This window comes from Meriones unguiculatus, chromosome 4 (genome assembly GCF_030254825.1).
Source record: "Meriones unguiculatus strain TT.TT164.6M chromosome 4, Bangor_MerUng_6.1, whole genome shotgun sequence".
Classification (NCBI taxonomy): Eukaryota; Metazoa; Chordata; class Mammalia; order Rodentia; family Muridae; genus Meriones; species Meriones unguiculatus.
Window position 1 is genome coordinate 81,987,857 of NC_083352.1, and position 22,855 is coordinate 82,010,711.

A 22,855-nucleotide genomic window follows, 5' to 3' on the forward strand; every position below is an offset into this window, starting at 1 on the left:
GCAAAACAAGCATACAAAATGGGACAGTGAGGCTGATTATGTGTCTGTCTGTCCCCCAACCCCACTCGTCCCTTTTTTTAAAGATGAAGTATCCCTGGCTGTACTGGAACTCACTATGTAGACCAGGCTGGCCTCCAACACATAAAAATCTGCCTGCCTCTGCCTCCTGAGTGCTGTAATTAAGGGCAGGTGCCACCATCATGCCCAGGCTGGTTGTCTTTAAATAAAGGAAAACCCTAACTATTCTATTTCCACTCACATCTATACACCAATATGTTGGGTGTGCCAAGATATTACTTGGGAGGAGGGGGCAACACAGCCCTCAATAAACTTTTGGATGTCACAACAAGAACCCCTGTCACTTGAGTGGTATCACCCACTCGTCGATGCTGGCTCCCTGTGCCACACGCTTTCTATCTTCCTCTAGTTCTCATCAGCCCTGCCCCTCACCAGAACTCTGCAGAGGACTCCTGTGTGCCTGAAACCACACTAGGAACTTCACAGCACCATCTCTTTCCACACTCACTACAATCCCAGCAAGAAGCAGAACTGGACTCGGCCTGGCATTCCCAGGTGGACAGCCTCCCAGCTAACACACGCCACACTGTGGTTTAGATCCTAAATGTCCCTCAAATGCTCTGTATGGAAGGTTTGGTCCCCAGCCTATGGTAATACTGGGAGATGAAAGAACCTTTAGTAAGTGGGGCTTAGAGGGAGGAAATCAGGATATTGGGGGTGCCAGGACCCTGGTCTTTCTCTCCTTGCTTCCAGTTTCCTCAAGGTGAGCAGTTTAAGGAATCATTATTGTCACAGGCATACAGCAACAGAGCCACATGTACCTGGATTGAATCTGAAACCACAACCCAAAATAAATCTTTCTTCTTTGTAAGTTGATTGCTTCATGCCCTTTGTTAAAGCAATAGAAAGCCAATTAACACAACCCACGTGGCCCCACTTGTCTCCAAGGGATGCAGAACAGGAGTCTGAATAGAAGAATAGAAGAGAATCTGAAAAGATGACGGCTTAGCGGTTAAGAGACCTTGCTGTTGTTTCGAAGGACTTGAGTTTGGTTTCTAGCACCCACATGGCAGTTCATAACCACCTGCACCTCCAACTCCAAACAATCCAACACCCTCCCTCTGGCATGGTACCCACATGCACACTCACAAAGGCATACACACTCACACAGGCACACATACACATACATAAAAAATACTAACTCTTTAAGATTTAAATTTATTTTTACTTTTTACATGCATGAGCATTTTGCCTGCCTGTGCACCATATGTGTGTGTGATGCCTGCTGAGACCAGAAGAGCACATCAGATCCCTGAAAACTGGAGTTAAAGATGGCTGTGAGCCACATGGGTGCTGGGAACTGAACCTGGGTCCTCTAGAAGAACAGACAGTGCTTAACTGCCCATCCTCATAAAAATACATCTTTAAAAGTAATATGCAGATATTCAAGGACTAGGTTCACATAAAGGCACGAGTATGACAAACATCCTTCCCAGATGTAGGCTTCCTAATAGCAATATGAAATCCAGCAACTGATACAAAAGGGTGTTTCAGAAAGAACCCTGGCAAACATAAGGGAAGTGATACAACAGGTTCCAAACCGGAAGAGGATGTCAGTCTGACTGCTTCCTCTCACAGACACAGTATTGTTGATTGTTGATTTAAAGACATCACAAGCCATGTCCAAGAGCACAGCGCAGGTATTCCCAGCACCCTTCCACTCAGCCCAATGGTTTCTATAGCTAGAGAATTGTTTTGGGTGTTTCACTTAAGGAGTGCCCTGAACAAACCATTTTCTAAAGTTTTTTTTTTTTTTTAATTTAGACAAGGTATCAAGTAGCCCAGGCTGGTCTCAAACTTGCCACGTAGTCAAGGATAGCCTTGAATTTCTGATTTTGTGGCTGCCATCCCCCAAGTGCTGAGACTATTAGGTGCAAACCCCCAGGCTGGGTTTGCGCAGTGCCAGAAAAGGAACTAGAGACCCTGAACCTGCTATGCCAGCCCTTTCAGCAACTGAACTACATCTTTATCCCAAATAAAACTTCAGTGGACAAGAACCAATTGTTAGAAGGATTGGTGAAAGGATAGCAGGGAAGAACCAGGGGACCCTGGATCAGCACAGTAAGGCCAAGTCCCAGGGGGACCATTCCTTCTATCACACCTCCATTCCTTCGTGACTCCCCCCAGACTGCTATCTACCAGAGACCCCACAACTGCCACACTTGGCGGGGCCCAAGACTGGGGCAACAGTATCTAAGAACAGACACTCGCCAAATATCTACATGAAGAAGTGCTGCCAGCATCACAACCCCAGCACAAACACAGACATGAACAACCAAGACAATAGTCCTCCAGATGCCAGCAGCCCTAGAAAAAGCACCTTAGTTGAAGCACAAGACAGGGACTTCAAAATAACAATTATAAATATGTTCAAGGACCATAAAAAAGATGTAAACAGATGTCTTAATGAAGACTGTGAAAACAATTGAGTGAAATAATGAAAACATTTAGAGGTGTGGAAGTAGAATTTAATAAAGAAATAGATCACTAAAGAAAAGCCAAATTGCTCTTTTTCTGTTTCCTTTCCCTCTACCTCTCTCTGTCTTCCCCTCCCCTGTTTTTCTGTCTCCCCCTGCATGGTAAATCCCCTGGCCCCATCCCTGGAGAACTGTGAACCCTCAGAGAGCTGCCCCCAATAAACGTGCAAGAAGAAGAAGGAAGGAAGGAAGGAAGGAAGAAGGGAGGGAGGGAGGGAGGGAGGGAGGGAGGAAGGAAGGAAGGAAGAAAGCCAAACTCAGGCTCAAACAAAAAGCTGTGAGGTGAGCCTCACCAACAGATTAAAAGACATGGAAGATAGAATTTCAGGGCTTGAAGACGAGAGAAAAAAATGGACAGCTTAGTCAAATAAAATGTTAAATCTAAAAAAAAAAAAAAATCTAGGCAACCTGGGACATTATGAAAATACAAAATCTACAAATAATAGGTATACAGGCAAAAGAAGAAACACAGGTTGAAGGATCAGAAAAGTATTTTTAACAAAATAATTGCGAAAATTTTCCAATCTAAAGAAAGAGATGCCTATCCAAGTACAAAAGGAATACAGAACAATTTAAATATATTAAAAGCTGAAAGGGGAAAAGACCAAGTTACATATAAGGGCAGATTCACCAGAGTAAGACAAGACCATCTAGATTTCAAGTTGTACTGCAGTTTTAATAAAAACAGACATAAAAATAGACACATTCATCAATAAAATACAATTGAAGACCCAGACATAAATCCACATACCAACAGAACCTGATTTTTGACAAAGAAGCAAAAAATATACACCGGAGAAAAGAGAATGGTTTCAACAAATGGTGTTGGCCAAACTGGATGGTTGCATGTAGAAGAATGACAATCCATCTATGCCTACTGCCCTGCACAAAATTCAGCTCCAGATAGGATCAGTTAGAGATTGCCACATAAGACCTGACAGAAGTCAAAGTAGAGGATGGACTTCGGCCACTGGCATGGAAAAAGAGTTTCTGAACAGGATACCAATCCCAGAGGCATTAAGCTAGTGCATGTCACTCCTGAAGCTAAAACGTAGCAAAGAACACCATTATCTGAGCACAGCAGCAGCCTACACAATAGAAAAATCTTTACTAAGTATACACATGAGGGATTAGTGCCAAGAAGAGCAAAGAGCTAAAAAAACTGAACAGAAAAAAAAAAAAAAAACAATCCAATTTTTAAAAAATGGGGTATAGAATTAAACAGAGATCAAAAGATAAAACACAATTAGCTGAGAAACACTTATTAAAGAAATGTTCAACATCCTCAGCCATCAGGGAAATGACATGATGCAGGAAAGGGGGACATGTTTCCATTACTGATGGGAGTGCAAAGTGGTACAGTACTATGAAAATCAGTGTGAGGTTCCTCACAAAGCTGAAAATTGATGTTCCTCATGATCCAGCTACACCACGCCTGGGCATACACCCAAAGGACTCTCCACTCTACCACAGAGATACTTGCTCATCCATGTCCATTGATGCTCTATTTGTGATAGCCAGAAACTAGAAACAACCTAGATATCCATCAACTGACGAACAAATAATGAAATGTGTTCTATTATGTAATGGAATATTGTCCAGCTGTTAAGAAAAATGAAATCGGCAGAGAAATGAATGCAGCTAGAAATGATCCCAAGAGCCAGAGGTGATGGATGACACCAAAGAGTCTTCTTCAAGACACTACAAGACAATACACATAAGAACTCACAGACCACATACAAGACCTGCACAAGTTTGACACATCACAGAGAAGGGGAGGTGAACACAAAGCCCGACCCTAACCAAGAGGCTATGTAACTGCAACCTGCTGGGAAAGGGAATCAGTTTCCCCCAAAGGAGTGACACTAGACATGCCAACCACACTCTAGACAGGCCCCACGCCCAGAAGGAGGGCCACATGAAACAGACCCCATGCTTTTTTATGCTCTTTGTTTTCTTTTGGCAATTTTTGTCTTATTGGGGTTTTTTTGTTTGATTTTTGTGGGGTTGTGTTTTTCCTCTGAGAGAGAGTGTGTGTGGATGAAGTTTGGCGAGTAGGGAAGTAGGGAGGTCCTGGGAGGAGTGAGGGGAGAAAATAATATGATCAAAATATACTTTACAAAATGTTTTAATTAAAAAAAAAAAAAAGGGAAAACCCAATTCTTTTAAAATGGCTTTTAGGCAGGTTATGTTGACACATGCGTATAATCCCAGTACTTGGGAGGTAAGGCAGGAGGATCAGATCAGTGTTTGAGGCCAACCTAGGCCAACCATGGCACCTTACCTTAAAAACAAAACAAACAAAAAACCCACCCTGTTTTAAGATCAGACACACAAAATTAAAGGCAGCAATCCAACAGTATGCTCCCGACAAGGAAAGGGATTTGGAGGAAAGTATCTGCTTTGATTATTTGGTCCAAAGGGAAGACAACTGGTGAACTGGCAACACGGCCAGTTAACAGCCAAAGCAACTCTGAGGAGCTCCACTGTACGAGGAGCCCCGCACTGGAATCATACTGACGAGGGCACTTTTGGGAGCTAGTGAGGTCCAGAGCCCTAAAACCTGAAGTCATGACAATGGCAGGTGAGTAACGAGAGGCACAGCACTCTGACACTCCGCCTGCACCTCAGGAAGCAGGCGCCAGGTCAAGCTCAGTGCCTGTTCTTAGAATAGCGATGCTGTACAGTGTGCAGTGTGGAGGCCTCGGTGTGACTCAAGTCCGCTGAGGCCTTCCTTTGTAGGTATAAGAACCAGCGCTAGCAGATGGCTCTTGGTGAAAGACAGATCTCTGCCTATACAAAGCTCTCTTAATCCCTGGAGGCTGCCAAACACTCCAGAAGAGGCCGCTCCCCACTGTAAGCTGCCAGCCCTAGCCTAGCTTTCCTCACATGACCCCAATGCTAACAAAGGCCAAGCAGCTCTAATCAGAAATCAGATGCTTTATAACCAAAAATATTTTAAAGCTCTATTTCTCTTTCATTGTTAAAGTTCTTAATCTGTGTGTGTGTGTGTGTGTGTGTGTGTGTGCAAACACGCATGCTCAAGCGAGTCTGCCCCAGTGTGTGTATGTCAGAAGACAACCTTGGGTACAGCCCTCACCTTCCACCTACTCTAAGCCAGGGTCTTTTGTTGTTTCCACTGCATATGTATGCCAGGATAGTTGGTCTATTTGCAGGGATTCTCCTCTCCCTGCCACTCATCTCCCTAGAGGCGCCCTGGGATTACAGATGCTCACACTATCTTTATGTGGGTTTGGGTGACCTAAACTCAGGCCAAGCTTGTGGAGCAAGTGCTTTACCCACTGAGCCATCTCTCCCACCACACCCCTAAGAATGGAAACCTTTCAGAACACTAATGTGAAACTGCTCTCCATCTAGGAGGAAAATTGTGTTCCTGACCTCACTGACAGGATGAAGTTTAAAAACAAAAAACAAACAAAAAAAAGCAGTGGTTAACCATATTTACTGAAATACTGTATACAATTACTTTCAATCTATATGTTACAGTATATATGAAATATAAATTAATACTGTGTTGAAAGTTGGGCCTTAAGTTAGATATCCTGGGAATAGGTCCAAGACTAAGCACAGATTTGCCTTGGATAAAAGAAAAACTCAGCTGAGACAGGTAATCCCAGCACTGGGGAGGCAGAGGCCGTAGGATCTCTGTGAGAGCAAAGCCAGCCTGGTCTATAAAGTGTGTTCCAGGACAGTCAGAGCTACACACAGAGATAACCTGTCGCCAAAAAAAATAAACAGAAAAAAAAAAACAAGTCAGCTGTGGCAACAGTGATGACCTGCGGCTGTTTGGCCCAGCACCCACGCAGCCTCTGAAACATAAGCTTCCTCAACTAAGTTGAAGCAAAGCCTACAGTGAGCACCAGTGGGGGCCTGAAAAGCTGTTTAGTAAGCCAGGGAACTTAATGGGCACAGGCAGCAATGCTGTGCAGGACAGTGACCTGTGAGGTCACAGGATTCTCTGACCCACCTTCCGAGGGCTCCTAGACTGTTCTGAAAGGGCCACAGAAGAGCAAGCTGCAGTCACATGGCAGGCCCATTTCTTCACAGAGCCTCTCAGTGGATAGCCACTAAAGGACCACAAAAAACCTCCAGCTGAGGTACCTCTTGCTCTCAACTGAACTGTAACAAGCATGGACGAGTGGCCACTTTCTGAGTCTGGGGAGAACACACAGCTGTAGTTACCACAGACTCGCTCCCAAATCCTGTCCTCTCCAGCCTCTGTGAGACTCTTATTCTTCATGTTCTCTGGTAGACAGGATGCTGCTCAAAGCTCTGTTCAACAGCTTGTATCTTTTGTAGCCAATTCTAGGATAGGAAAAAAAATCTGCCTAGAAAATAGTCTAGTTGCAGGGAAGAAAGGGTGTGTAGAAAGAGCAGTACCTGCGGGACCATGCCAACCGTCTCACCAGGTGTGACGATGACTTTAGACATCAACTGGACTGTACCATTCCTGGACAACTGATACGGTTTGGGGTGCGCCTGTGAGGTGACTGTGAGGAAGCCTGTGTGTGAGCTAATGGACTTGGTGTACAATGTCTACTCTCAATGCAGGTGAGCACCATCCAAGTGGGTGGGGCCAGGATGGCACCATTCTTACCCCAAATGTCTCCCCAGGAACAAGACATTTCACTCACACGGTGGGACACCCCAGCTTAGGCTCTCTGGCCTTTAAGCTGTCAGACACACACCAGTGACCCTGAGCTCAGGCCCACTGGCAGGCCTCAGACTGTTACATCAGCTTCCTTGATTCTGAGGACTTTATACTCAGACTGAGCCAATCTTCTAGTATATCTTGGGGTCCTCAGTATCTTGGGCTTTCTGGGGGGCCTCTGTGCTCCCACAACCATGAGACCTACTTCTTTACTTAGCTCCCTCTCATCTCTGTCTCTGGAAACACAGCTTAGAAGAGGAACGTCAAGGTCCTTAGACCTCAATCAGCCACTCAAGGTCCTCTGGAATAAAAACGTGGCGACCTCTGTCCTCTAACACTGAGAGTGACATTGACAAGGCCCTCAGAACATGTCTGACATGGTCAAAGCACTCAGTATCAGCTCTCTCACTAAGCAGCCCCAGAGCTTTCCACAGGCTCAGGATGGAGCCACGCTAATCCTCCTCATCTCTCCTCTCCGTCTGTCACTCAGCCACGAATAGCATATGGTGCTGATTAAAGTTGGAAGAGGCCCAACCTGTGATCCTTAACCCAAGGGACAGGGATTGGTTTCTTGATCTTTCTCTCTCCTGTAAGCTGAATCTGTCTAACATCTTGAACAATGAGGACAAACAGACAGGGACCTCTGTTTAGCATACAGGCCAAGTCCCCCAGGAAGCTCCCCAGAATGGAAGGAATTTTTGTAATTTAATTTTGGGTACATTCGGAAGGACAGAAACAACTCTAGGAAGACAATGAAGGTTTTAGTCAAAAATTAACTACTTTATAACCTTGGAAATGTTTTAAGTAAGAAATTCTTCAAGATCATAGAGGTACTTTGGCCACTGTCTTCCAGTTTTGTAAATTTTACAAAGAGCTGACCACTTTTATTCTCGTCTGTTTATTACACGTAAACAAGATAGGAGTGAATTATGTGACCCAGGCTGACCTCAAACTACCACACTCTAGCCTCTGCCCCCACACAGAGGGATCACAGGCAAGTGCTACCAACCCATGCTTAAGGGCTAATTTTTTTCTTTTTTTGGTTTTTCGAGACAGGGTTTCTCTGTGTAGCCCTGGCTGTCTTGGACTCACTTTGTAGACCAGGCTGGCCTCAAACTCACAGAGATTCATTTGCCTCTACACCTCCCTGAGTGCTGGGATCACAGGCATGTGCCAGCACACCCAACTATTTCTCCCCCAGACAGGGTTTCTCTGTGTAGTTCTGACTGTCCTGGCACTTGTTCTGTACCAGGCTGGCCTCAAACTCTGAGATTCACCAGCTCTGCTTCTGAGTGCTGGGATTAAAGGTATTCGGCCAGGAGCTGGATATTTCTGAGACAAACTTTGGAAACCATTTTACTAATTCTCAAAACCACAGATTTCCTGGTGGTGACAGGACCTGCTTGCTGAGGCTCTGTATCGGGAGACACCTACCACAAAGCACATGAGAGGAGCCCCTCACTAGCCCTCCTCTTCACTTTCTCCTTAGACCACCCCTACTCTCTCCTTGCCCACTATTGCTGAAGCCTACACTGTGACTGCAATTTGGCCTTTATACATCTGAGCTCCATTAGACATTCTTACGCAGGAAAATGAGAGCTTTATAAGTTTAGAAAGTGATCTGTAAGCTAGGTGTGGTCACACATGCTTGTAAGCCCGGCACATCGGAGGCTAAGGAGGTGGGGCTGACTGAGACCCTGTCTGGAAGGAGCGGGATCCACAGCGGCACAGGAGCAGGGAGCAGGGTGGAAGCTGCAGGCTGAGTTGTGAAATGTCCAGAAGTCAATGCTATTTCTATGCAGAAATAAGGAGAGGTGGATGCAACAGAAATGCGGAGGCAACTGAGTCTCAACTGGATCGAGAGCTTCCCCTGAGAGGCTGACACAGGTGGGCAGGAGAGGAAGACAACACATAGGGAAGAAAGAGAGGTGGAAAGGTGGGCGTGGGGGACACGCTGAGTTCAGTGTTTTCATGCAACATCTGGTTGGCTAAAACCCCTACAGGCAAGCTACAGCCAGAAAGCCCTGGAGAAGCAGAGGACACAAGGCTGCCAAACCCATGGAAGGAATTACATTTCTAGCTTCCACTCTCTCAAGTCCACATTAACTAGGGCCAATTGGTGAGACCTCGGGTCTCTCCCTTCACTTAGGACACTGGGTGGGTGTGCAGGCCCTGACCTGTTCGTTCTCAGCCTTTCTGCATCTCAGACCCACAGAACAAGCTGAGTCCAGGGCCCCTCCCCGACTCACCAGCTGGATCTCAACAGCGGTCATTGGCCTGTGATTCAGCAGCTGAAGCTTCTCTGCTCTGTCAAAAGAAAAGCACGAAAGCTTTTAAAACTCTCTCACCCTGAAGGACCTTGGGTCTTGATCAAGTCACTGTCAGAAAAGAACTGGAGAATCACTGCCACATGGCCCTGCAATAAGGAAGAATCAGAAGCGGACAGCAGACCTCCACTCAGTGGTCCATGTATGCCAGGATCCTACAGGGTGCACAGGCATGATGCTTCTAAGACAGCAACAGCAGAGGTGCAGTTTCAAAACCAGATCTGAGTGATGGTGAATTGGCTCAGTAAATAGAGGTGCTTTCCTGCAGATCTAATGACCTGAGCTCTGTTCCTGGGTTCTGCAACATGGCAAGAGAAACTGACTCCCAAGGGTTGTCCTCTAATCTCCCTGCACTGCACCATGCCGCTTGCACACCCACACTCAGAAAAGGAAGACAAAAAAATGTAAAGCACATTGTGCCGTGCATGGTGGCACAAGCCTTTGATCCCAGTACTTGTAAGACAGAGACAGGCAGATTCCATGAGTTAGAGACCAGCCTGATCTATAAAGTGAGATCCTGTCTCAAAAACAAAACAAAACAAACAAAAAAACAGAACAGCTTGGTCTACAGATTGAGTTCCAGGACAGCCAGGGCTATACAGAGAAACCCTATCTTGAAAAAAACAAAAAACAAAAAACAACAAAAACAAAACAAAATAAAAACACTACCAACAACAGAACTCCCTATATGTCCATATTTGTTATACTAATTTTTATTTGGAAAATGAAAAATGTTTTCTTAAAGAAAATAAAGACAAAATTATCTTCATTGATTAGTCACTGCTTAGAAACGGCTAAGAATTCAGTTTTGGGCATAAGATTATATACCGCTCAGATTTGTTTGTCTTGATTTCTTTTAAAAAGAATGTTTAAATGTTTATTCATTTATTTAGCCTGTGTGTGTGTGAAAGCCACAGTACATGGTCAGAGACAACTTATGGTTGTTTCTCTTTCTACCATGTAGATTCCAGAAATCAAACTCAAGTGTTTAAGCTTGGCTGGCGGTGAGTACCTTTACCGAGGTATCTCATTTTTATTTCCTATGACAGGCTGGCCTAGAACTTGCTATCTAGCTGAGGATGACCCTGAACTCCTGGGCCTTCTGCTTCAGCCTCTCAGACATTAGGGTTACAGTATGTAACCCTGGTCAATATGGATTGTCAACTTTATTGGATTCATCATCACCATGGAAACAAACCTCTGGACAAGCCTATATGAAGTACTTTCTAGACTGGGTTAATTGGGGGTGGGATTATGCAGATGACACCATCCCATGGGCTGGGGTCCTGGACTAAATAAAGAAGGAGAAAGTGAGCTGAGTACCAGCAACATCTGAGTCCAGACTGAAGCTGCAGTGTGGCCAGCTGCCTCCCACTCCTGCTGCTATGCTCTCCCCACCATAAAGAACCATACCCTGAACCTCAAATGGCTTCAGGGTTCTCTTTTTTTGTCTCAGTTCTCTAATGCCAAATTTTCCCCTCCAAGCCTCTTACTGATTTCCTCATCCAAAACAGACAATCTCAATAGCTACTACAGGCTTTGATGGAGAAATTCATGTTTCCAAGCTAGGGAGGCTGAGCTGCAGACCTCTGTAGCCAAGAGCCTCCCACAGATCTCCACGCAGACACACCAGATGCTTTGAAATCAACAGCTCTGAAACTATCGTGACTACTCTTTCCAGCAAACTAGCTCCTCCCTGCACGCTAGTCTTGAAGAACCTAAGGTCAGAAATCTGGGGAGCACCCCTAACTTCTCACCCACTGGCAACACTCAGGTCCTAGGTACTTATGATTATTCCTTTAAACCACTCCAACCTCTTGGTTACAGGACAAAGGCTCCATCCTCTGAGCCTTTCCACTTTTCAATATTCCTTCCTCTTACAAGGGAAATGCCTTTTAAAAGACTGAAATCTTATGACTAGAAAGTAACTAATTAAGAGTTCGCACAGAAGATCAAAGTTTGGTTCCCAGTGCCCTAAAAACTCTATATAACTCCTATTTCAGAGGATCTGACACCCTCTTCTGCCCTTCATGAACACCAGGCAGCACACATACACACATGCATGCCATGCCCAGGAAGGAGAGAAGGTGCCGAATCCTCTGGGTGCTGGGAACTGAACCCAGGTCATCAGCAAAAGCAACAGTGCTCTTAATCACTGGCCCATTTTTTCCAGCCATAGTCCTCCCAAAGATTTTGGTATGAATTTGGATTTCCCTAGGTTACCTGCAAGAACCATGAGAACTCTTCTCTTCAGCAACCCATCTTCATATGCCTCCACTTTCACTAAGTGACCTAACCAAATTGTAGGCATGATATAGAAAAGCTGCAAGCCAATTCCCAATTCCACAGCTTGCCTAGCAAATGTTATTTCCTCGATTGCATCTGGAGACGTCCTCTATAAACAAAATAGTACCCTGAAACTGACACTTCAGCGCCTCTCTCAGTGCCATCACAGCACTGAGAGAGACAGGGCTGGCACAATGCACGTGTAATCTGAACGGTTAGCCAAAAGCAGACCCAAGGAAACCTTGACTTCTAATAGAAGCTGATGGGAACTCTAAGGAGGCAAGAAGCAGGATTCTATGTTCTGAGAGCAGACCAAGGAAGGCAATGAGGGAAACCAGAGAATCCGTCACCACCACCTGAGCTTTGCTGATCTGAGGTCCACATCTCAAAACTCTGTTGTCAAGCCCCTGGAGTAATTAATGTGTGTGGACCAGAAGACGCTGAGAATTACTGCAGACCTAACTGAGCTGGCCTGTAAGGGTGAGATCCCTTTACATAGCTGTGTGCTTTACATGGGTGACCTCGGGATAGGAGCAGGGGTTCTAGTTAGGCCCTGACAAACAAAGAACTCAGGGCTAATCTAAAGTATTAAAGAATCGGTTTGGGTGGAGTCCGGGGTAACACACTAAATAAAAAATTACATAACACACAGCACCAAAGTGACTTAGGTGACTTTTAAGTGATGTAGGGCTGAGTTACAACTGTACTACTTTGTTGCTAAGGTCTACAAAGTCGAACAAAACAGCCCCTGGCCTGCCCTGCAGGACTGCAGTGTGAAGCTAGCTAAGCAAAGCAATGGATCCACAGAGCAAAACAGACCTCTATGAAACGTGGTTCCTGTCTTAAAATGCACAGGCCGTCTTACTTGGCAAGTAGCCTCTTCACCAGCCATGCAGGCCAAGAGGCAGAAGCCAGCCATGGTTAAAGAAGCTTGTGGGTCCCTCTGCTGGCCATCGTACAACACTGCCAGGGTCTCTGGCCCAAGCAGTCAGAGAGCCAAGAGGTTCTGTGACTACTTGAGAGGTTACATAAGACCTGATAACTAATGAGCTTCAAGACTGAAAACCAGGAAAGAAGCCAATAACCCTCTGACTGCCGAAGCTGCTTCAAGCTCATGTAGATCACAACCAATTTTAAATCAATCTGCACAGTGATTCCTAGTCTCTTCCTCTCTTTCTCCAAGCCTTCTCTCTTTTCCTTTTCTTTCTCTTAGCCACACTGGTGATGGGACCCAGAGCCTTAGCCATACCAAGCAAGTTCTCCACCATGGAAAAGATGCAGGATCTATATCCAGATAGTCCAAATACTTGAAAGATCAATCATTAAGATTTCTGTCACATGGGGTTTAAAGAGACAGCTCAGTGGTCTACTACTTACTGGTTAACACACACACACAATTTAGATGTTTGTCTTCAGAGCTAATCTACAGGACGGAGGCAGAGGAGTGCGCTTAGCTTACTGTGTGATCAACCATCAGCCTGAGTGGTGACAGAAGCTTCTGAAGAGCTGGGTCAGTGGCTCAGAGATATCTACCTAGCATTGCGAGGCCCAGGTCTGATCCCCGGTACTATCACACACCAGAAAACAAAACAGACATCTCACAGAGCAGCTTTTGGAAGCTCTCAACACTAGCACTGGTCCTAAGACGTGGAAAGGTTTCCTCCTCTAACCTGTGTTTTCAGCTTTGTAAACTAAGTTCACACAGCAAAGGCCAAGAAAAGTTATTGGTGGGCACCTGGTGTGCAGACAGACTACCTCAAGCCGCTTCTACCTCAAGTAAACACAAATGTCAGCTGACTTTGTTGATCAACCTTATAAAAAAATATTTTCATTCTTTTTTTTTTTTTTTTTTTTTTTGCCTGCCTTCTCTCTCCCTCACTGTACTCCCCAACCACCAACAATACTGGGGATTAAAATCCCTTCATACCTGCCAGGTAAACACTAGCACTGAACTATTCTCCCAACCCAATACTTTAATTCTGAACCCTACTTCTTTTATTGTTGTTTTTTTTGTTTTTCAAGACAGGGTTTCTCTGTGTAGCCTTGGACTTGATTTGTAGACCAGGCTGGCCTAGAACTCATAGTGACCTGCCTGCCTCCGCCAGTGCCCTGAGTGCTGCAATTACAGGCATATGCTACCTTCCCAGCCTGAACACTACTTTGAATCTGGTTTGGCTGTAATGACAGGTGGCAAAGAGCTTAGTGACCTGAGACTAAGAAAAGACTGAGATAAGCATGCCATGGCTGTACAAGGCCACATGTCTACTTCTCAGCTATCTTTTCCGCAATACCATGATCCTACCTTAAACCATAAGTGTGCAACTATGAGCTCCAAGTGTGACTGCATGCAGATGCGGCTGTCACAGACAGCTGTTCTTAACGCGTTCTGTGTTACCTGTTACCGGCGGAGGATGACTTACTTGGTCAGCTTGTGGCTTTTCATTGCTGTGAGAAATTCTCGGACAATCTCAGGACTCTGGTTCCGGCACGGTGTTTTTGATATGTATTTTAATGTCTAAAAAGTAAATAAACAAGAGAAAGACAAACATATGATATAGAAAATCTGAGGTTTTAAAAAAGAAGATTTATTTTTATTTTTAATTATGTGAGTCTATGCAGCTATATGCACTTGAATACACATACTTACGGAGGCAAGAGGCTTCAGAACCTCCTGAAGCCAGAATTCCAAGAAGCTGTCACCCAATATCAGTACTGGGAACCAAACTGGGGTCCTCTGCATGAGCAATACATGTTTTTAGCCACTAAGCCATTTGAAGCGCCAGGAACAATGGCTCAGTGGATAAGAGCCCATACCACTCTTGCACAGGACCCAGGTTCAATTCCCAGCACCCTCACTGTGGCTCACAATCATCTGTAACTCCAGTTCTAGAGAACTGATGCTCTCTTTGACCTCCACAGGTAAACAGGCATGTGCGTGGTACAGACATACATGCAAGCAAAACACTCATACATAAAATCTTGAAAAAAATAAATTTTAATAAAAAAAGGAAAGCAGTGCTAAAATAGTCTAAAATGTTCAAAATCCCGAGTTATTTTTTTTTTATTTTTAAAGTATATGTTTATATGTGTGTCTGCATGTGAGCATGTGTGTAAGAGTGCAGGTGCCTGCTGAGATAAGAAACACTGGATCCCCTGACACCGGAGTTAGTTACAGGTGGTGGTGAGCTGCCCCGTGCAGGTGTAGAAACAAACTCACATCCCCTACAGGAGCAATAACCACTTTTGATTGCTGAGCCATCGCCCCAGCCCCAAGACAGTCAAGTGCTCTAGCATGGAGCTATACCTCTAGTCCAACACTTACGAAGGTTTGGTTTTGGTTTGCCGACTTGTCCTTAAGTTATAATGTCCCATTTTAGTTTATTTTTTAATGTAATGTATCTTTTTAATATAATACTTTCTTGCTGTTTCCTTTCAATTCCCAAACAAGTTGTGAATTAGTTTTGCTTTCTTCCTTTTTTTCTTTATGCTTTTCAATTTTCCAAGTTTTTATCAAACAAAGCATTGTTTTTTATGTAGTAAAGAATCTGGCCAGACAGGTGGTGATAAATGCCTTTAAACCCGGAAATAAAGAGGCAGAAGCAGAGAGATCTCTGAGTTCCAAACCAGCCTGGTATGAGAGTTCCAGGCTAGCCAAAGCTACATGGTGAGACGCTGTCTCAAAAAACTGGAAGGAAAAAAAAAGAAGAAAAGAATCTGGCTTTGCATAAAAAGCAGTTTGATCTTTTTCCTAGACTTGTAGGTGGTGATCTCAAGGTCCCTGGAATGTTACACCTGGGCCCCTGGGTCATACTGAATATGCTTATCAACATAACTTAGTGGCTGGCCCCACCTGTATAGTTTTAGAGCAAGGGTTAGCTAGCAGTAAGACCAGTGTACATCAAGACCTAGTGTGGCCTCCCAGCTGGCAACAGTCCATGCCTATGGCCACATACTATCTTTAGGAAAGTAATATAACCTGTGTCTATGTATGAGGACAGTGGAAATTATGACTTGGGTATTCCCCTATTTTTTATTCTCTTGGCCAATTTTAATCTGAATCCTTTCCTTATACCAAACTGTCACTGTGAATGTAATAGCTTCAGTCCTGAGACAGATGGGAGAGAACCCACCTCTCTCTGGGCACTGGACAGATATCAAGCATTGCTAGAACACTGGTAAAATTAGTATCGGTGCTATTTCTGTTCTCATTATAAATACTAGTTCTGATGTCCATTTTCCCATACATAAGCAAAAATCAGGTGGGATAAGACAGTTTCACCCCCTCCCTGGTAGCTGGTGGGCTTATCGCTCTGGCCTCCCTGAGTTAAAGGACTGTATCAATCAGTCAAATCCTCAGTGGACTGGCTACCATGCCAGCACAGCCATTTTGATACTGCTGTGGCTCCTGTTCAAAACATGCAGGACTGTTGTCAATCTATACTGGAGTTTTTGTTACCATGAGCCACAATGAACTCTAGATGATACTGCAAACCCTTCCACCCAAGCCACGGGAAGAGCATCTCCAATGGCACTGCAGAGGGTCTGCTGTGATTTGTGAGAAAGAAAGAAGCAAACATCAACCTGCATCTGCAGGTGAGGTCACTACCAACATTCCTTATTATGGCCGGTCTTAATGTCAACTTGTCACAAATTAGGATCACCTGAGCAGAAAGCCTCACCTAAGCAGGTATCCAGATTGCCCTAATTGATGTGGGGAGTCCCACCCATATGGTGGGTGGCACCTTCTGCTAGCAGTCCGGATAAAAAAGGGCATAGCAGAAGGAGAACCAGCTCACCTTCCGTTCTCCTGGCCTCCCTCTACTTCTGAGTTAATTCGCCCTATAGCTACTGCTGAATCCTAAGCTGATATCAGAAACAGTGTTTCCAAGCTTTCTTCATGGACTAGGGACTAGCAGCTCTCCAGGAAACTTCCAGTGTAAAACAGGGACTGCTTAGGCACCCAGCCTTGTGGACTGAACAACTACCAGCTGCTGCCACCCAACTGAGAGACCCCCATTGTAGAACTACTCTGCCTGCTGAGGGACTGAGTCTCAAGAACCAAGTAAGTACTGGGTTCTCAGCTCCCTGCCAATGTGATTCTATCCGCTGTTACTATTCTAAGGCTGCTGTGCATGGTGGTATGTGTGTGTGTGATATATACTTTTTCATCCCATTAATTCCATTCCTCTAGAGAACCCTGACTAATGCAGCACTTCTCTGACTATCTAAGTAGGCTGTTCAGCTCACTGGTGAGATGACTGAGAGGTGCCTCACCCTGGTGCTGCCTGCCTTCCCTGATGCTGCAACTGGTCCAATAAACTGTTTCTCTCGGGTGGTTTTTTTGTTTGTTTATGTCATTTTTTTCCCTTCCCCATTTCTAGTACATGAAGAAGCAACAGAGACCGAGGTGCAGCAACAGACAGTGGCAGTGGAGCAGCAGAGGGACTAACTGCAGGGCCACTGGCAGCCCAAGCTGCAGAAGTGGCAGGGCAGCTGGCTATGCAGCAGCTGGAGAGGCAAAGCTGAGTTGCTGGCCAGCCAGGCTGTAAAGGTGACATGGGCAGGCCACCATAACTGCAGATGACACAGAGCTCTAGGGCTGGCAACAACAGCAACAAAAGAGCGATGGCAGCTGCCTCCGAAGCAGCCAGAGCAGTAAGAGAGCAGCCCAAGAGACAAGATGGCAAGCATACAGGGTAAAGGCTGAGACCAAAGGGCGCAGGGCTGTAAAGACCAGAGAAGTACCCAGAGATGTGGTGGCACATGCCTGTAAGTCCCTGCAGCTGGGAAATAGAAGCAGGGGAATCAGGAGTTCAAAATCCTCCTGGACTACGTAAGATCCAGAGAGCCATCAAGCGTTTAGGGCCAAAGATGTCAGGCACCCCAGGCCTGCACAGTGTAATACTGGGACCATCAAGGGCTGAAGAGTCCCAATACCTAGTCCTGCTGGGAAGGTACAATGTCAGCTGTTGCCAAGAGCTGCAGAATCCTGACTTTCCTAGGCCTACCCAACAACAGGAACACTTGTAGAGCTCAAAGTCCCACTAGTAAAAGCCTGCTTGAGATTATAACACTAGAGGGCGCCATCCGCTGCGGCTCCCACCTGCCCCAGCAGACCTAGCACTAGCACTTAGCACTAACACACTAGCTCACTGTGAGAGTTTCCCCGGCCTGCCTACCCAGGACTCTCATCCACAGAGAGCAAAAGGATCCCAGACAGCTAACTGGGAGCACCTAGTGGTGGTGCAGGAGACCCACAAACATGTACTACAAGTGAGGACAATTTTATTCCATATTACTAACTGGCAGGTGGCCACACTCCTATTTCCCTGACAGCAGGGCTCACCTCGTAGGTGATGGCGTTCAAGTTCTGCTGCCCAGCGCTGTGTTTGTTCTTCCCACTCTCCTTCCGCTGCTCTTTGAGATCCGTCAGTAACTGGTACACCTAGGAAGGGGCACAGAAGCTATTTGTCAGTAGGGCCAAGAGATGGGTCTCTTCCAAGGTTTTAAGACAGTCAGGTAAGGCCACTTTCTGTCCACAAACACGCTTCTCAGCAGCTGGTCTAAAGCAAGCATTACATCCTAGAACCATGCAAAGGCTTTTAGATGCTCTCTTAGCTAAGTCAGTTCAAATCATCCATTTATTTAAAATAGAGAGATGGCTCAGTAGCTAAGAGCACTTGCTACTTTTATAGAGGACCCTCACATTGGCCAGCTCACAACCACCTGTAACTCCAGCTCCAGAGCTCCAATGACCTAGTCTGGCCTCCCAGACTACATTTACAGGCACATACCCACACGCAGACACAAATATTAAAAATTAAAAACGAGGGGCTGGAGAGATGGCTCAGAGGTTAAGAGCACTGCTTACTCTTCCAGAGGTCTTGAGTTCAAATCTCAGCAACCACATGGTGGCTTACAACCATCTATAACAAAATCTGGTACTTCTTGTGGCATTCAGGTGTACATGCAGACAGAACATTGTATACATAATAAAAATAAATAAATAAAAATGTAAAAAATTAAAAATGAGAGAGAGAGGGATGTTGGTCTTCTGGTCCTAAATTTGTGGTGATGACCAGACAGGAGCAAATTAAAAAAATGGGTGATGTTGAGAAAGGCAAGAAGATCTTTGTTCAGAAGTGTGCCCAGTGCCACACTGTGGGAAAGGGAGGCAAGCACAAGACTGGGCCCAATCTCATGGTCTTCAGGGGCAAAAGACAAGTCAGGCCGCTGGATCCTCCTACACCAATGCCAACAAGAGAAAGGTATCACCTGGAGAGAGGGTACCTGATAGAGTATTTGGAGAATACCAAAAAGTACATCCTTGAACAAGAATGATCTTGGCTGGAATTAAGAAGGGAGAAGGGGCAGACATACTAGCTTATCTTCCAAAGGCTACTAATGAGTAATTCCACTGCCTTATTTGTTATAAAACAAATGTCTCGTGGCTTTTAGTGTGTACCATAATTTAATTCATACACCAAAATTCAGCTCATGAATGGCTAACAATGTTTTACTGGACAGTCCCGATTTAAGTATAACTGACTTGTAAAGTAGATATGATCTTTTTTAAAATAACAACCAGCTGCATACATACTATCACTGCTCTCCATTTTTCAAGATAAGATTGGACTTAAGTAGTAATGTTCTACTTTCCACAAAGATGGGGGTACCACCTGAAACCTAATAAATGGTTTTTTACCTAGATTTATATAACTGGGCATATGAATATGTTTAAACACTCTATCAAAGTCTCAGAAACAAGAAGGCTCACCTGTGTCTCAATTTGTGTTCACTGCTCTGTTATAGGCAGTGGCTAAACATCAGGAGGCAACTGTCTGTTCTTAATGATGCTGTTTCAATTAGAATTCCCTATGTCAAGGACGCTGCCTTTTACCACTGAACAGCACTGACTGTGGTTTATGTATGATATCAAACAAAGAGCATTTAATACTTCAGAAATTTAAAATGAGACCCTTAAAGAAATAACTGTGAACACTACATCACAGGCTCAGCTGGTAAAGGCACTTGCTACCAAACATGGAAATCTGAGTCTGATCCTGGACCAACATGGTAGCTGGAGAGAACCAACTCCCACAAGTCCTCTGCCCTCTGTGTGCATTCGGATACATATCACACAAAGTAAACAAAATAAATTTTAAAAATTTAAAAACAGGGCTGGAGAGATGGCTCAGATGTTAAGAGCACTGGCTGTTCTTCCAAAAGTCCTGAGTTTAACTCCCAGCAACCACATGGTAGCTCATGACCATCTATAAGATCTAATGCCCTCTTCTGGTGTGCAGGTGTACATGCAGGAAAAACACTGTTTACATAAATAAATAAATCTTAACAAAATTTTTTTAAACCATTCATCACTAATCCTTCTCAAAGCCATTATGAGTCTCTGAAAGCAAAACTTCCTAAACTAAATAATTTAAAGGGGCTCTGCTTAATATATAAGCCTAGTGTAACGGTTTCTTTCTATAAACAAAAGAACATGAGACAAAAGATAACACACAGCATTTAAAAAAAAAAAAAAAGAGCCAAGGAAATAGCTCAGTAGCAAACCATTTGCCTAATATGACAAAATCCCTGGGTCCCCAGCATAACAAGAAAAACAAAAGATTTTGGATTTTTAGATTCTTAGAAGTAAACTTTCCCACAGAGGAAAAACTCACACACCTTAGTGCAGGGTTAGAGGTGAATGGAACTTTACTCCTGCTTCTGAGATTTTATAAGAGCTCTCATATATAAACTACAAGCTTACTAATCATCCCTAGACATGTGTACAATACCTCCAGGAGAGCTCCCTACCTCTCCACCTCTGAAAAACAGTATTATGACCTCAGTGAACATGTTTCTCCAGTGAATGAAACTAACAGCCAAATACTGAACAAAGGCCAAGCAGGACAAAGAAGTTCCTCAAAGCCAATGTTTGGACCAATGATCATTTCCTTCCTGTGGCTGGCCCACAAGCACTCAGACTGACTCTTTAGTAAGCAATATGCAGACCGAGTTAATTCTGCACACATGCACACATGCGCATGCGCACGCACACACACACACACACACACACACACACACACAGGCACACACGGGCACACACGGGGCACACATGGGCACACAGCATACACAGCACAGAATGGAGACCAAGAGTTCCTCCAAAACTGAGTTTTCACCTGACATGGAAACTGCTGGTGAATTTTACAAGCAGGTCCTTCTGCACCTGGAGCTGTCCTATCAGACTGCTTTGCTAGCAGCAAACTAAACCCTGGCAAAGCAGAAGGCATGTAAAAATTCTAATAACTCTCCTTTTGCTAACCTCCTTCCTCTCTTTCTCCATCAGTCCTCAAATTATAAACCTGCTCGTTCTTACTGAATTATTCAAAATGGTCCATCAAGTCAACTCTTATTCTCAAAGTAAAGAAATCAGCATCTTTGAGGCCATCTGAGGATGAAAATGAAGTAAAGGATGGTAATTAGGAAGAGGCTAAGCATTTTCATAGGACACTTTTACAGAGAGAAGTGGCTCTAAAGCAGCAGCTTTTCTTCAAGGACACCCATCTGGCTCTAGAGGCTCCAGGACTCGTGGAAGGGTACCTATTATGAACCAGAGCCTCCCCACTTCCCTGAAGAACTATGTGTAGTTTACCAAACACACACCATTCCAAGATTCACCTGCCCTGTGTTAAAGCGGAAACTTCAAATAGCTTGTAGAAAACTAATCCAATAGTCTCACAAGCAAAGACAAAACCAAAAGAGAAAAACACAACAGCTCCTGTGGGAGTCCTTACCTCATAGTTACTGAGCAGCGCCGCATTCGCATCTTTCCTGCAAAAGAACAGTGAGCCATCATCAGTTCACATTCATTCCAAGGTTTCAAGTGTCTACAAAATAATCCCTATAGCCAAGATCCAGCTGTCTAATTCAGGTTTTCAGGAGCAACCTAAAACTAGAAATGCCTTAAGTCCTGCCTACAGTAGCTGGCCTGGCCACAGCGATTTCAGATAAAGACAACTTTCCTTTTCTTTTTTTCTTTTAATATCATTTGCTTGTGTGTGTGCATGAGCCTATGAGAGTGTATGTATGTACTACATGGGTGTGCAAATGTGCATGCCTGTGTGTGTACAGAAGCCAGAAGTCACTGAACCCCTCAAAGCTGGAATGACAGGTATTTACAGAATGCTTAGACTTGTCTCCTGGGTGCTGAGGTCTTACTTCTGGTTCTCATATGTAGCCAGCATTATTAACCCCTGAGCTATCTCTCCAGCCCCTGGACTTCCATTTTTATAGACATAGCCTATCACAAACCCATTTCCCTGTGGATGACTAAGATACCATGTTATCACAAATGTATGTAGACAGAAGTTGAGGAGTCAGATATCTGACACAAGCTAGCTACAAGAACATGGAAGGAAACCCTTGAAGGAACCCCACTACAGAAGGGTCCGTAGGCAGCAACAGCATTAGAAATCTCTGAAGAACAAAAGTGCTGATTCATCCTGAGTCAACATCCTTATCTCTTTATCACCACCAGTTACTGGCATCTTGGACAACCTGACTCCTGCCATGTTGACAGATTATACGTACTTTAACACTGACAATGTCACTAGGAATTCCAGCAAGGGTTAGAGATTCTGTGAAAGAGTCACAGAGACGACATCTATCTAGTTGCTAAAGCCTGGTTTCCCCCTGTGTACTGTTACGGTTCCTGTGTGAGCAAAGCTGTGGCACAAACGACAATTTGATCCACTCCACACTATCACAGCAGAGATCTCACCTGAATGGCACAGACCACAACTGGTCCATTCAACACCATCACAGCAGAGGATGGATTGTTTTAAGCAGCCCGGGGCCAGTATACTATGACAATTAAGGACAAAGTTTTGAAAACAGACATATTTAGGTTCAGATTCCCTCTCTACCAAGTGAAAGATGTAGATTTATTGGGCCAATTTCTCCCCAAGCTTACCCCAGCTAAAACAAAATATGGGAATAACGTAGTCGAGCAC

At 44.6% G+C, this 22,855-nt stretch overlaps 1 protein-coding gene across 1 annotated transcript in view; it reads right to left on the reverse strand.

Annotated features, from left to right (window-relative positions):
- Crcp (CGRP receptor component) overlaps window positions 1-22,855 on the reverse strand; it is a 32,187-nt gene that overhangs the window by 1,210 nt on the left and 8,122 nt on the right. The window contains exons 2-5 of the mRNA XM_021657135.2: window positions 21,638-21,674; window positions 18,187-18,285; window positions 14,261-14,355; window positions 9,477-9,534 (exon numbers count right to left, since the gene is read on the reverse strand). Coding sequence (XP_021512810.1) covers window positions 9,477-9,534; window positions 14,261-14,355; window positions 18,187-18,285; window positions 21,638-21,674 — 289 coding nt within the window. The remainder of the gene's footprint in view (window positions 1-9,476; window positions 9,535-14,260; window positions 14,356-18,186; window positions 18,286-21,637; window positions 21,675-22,855) is intronic.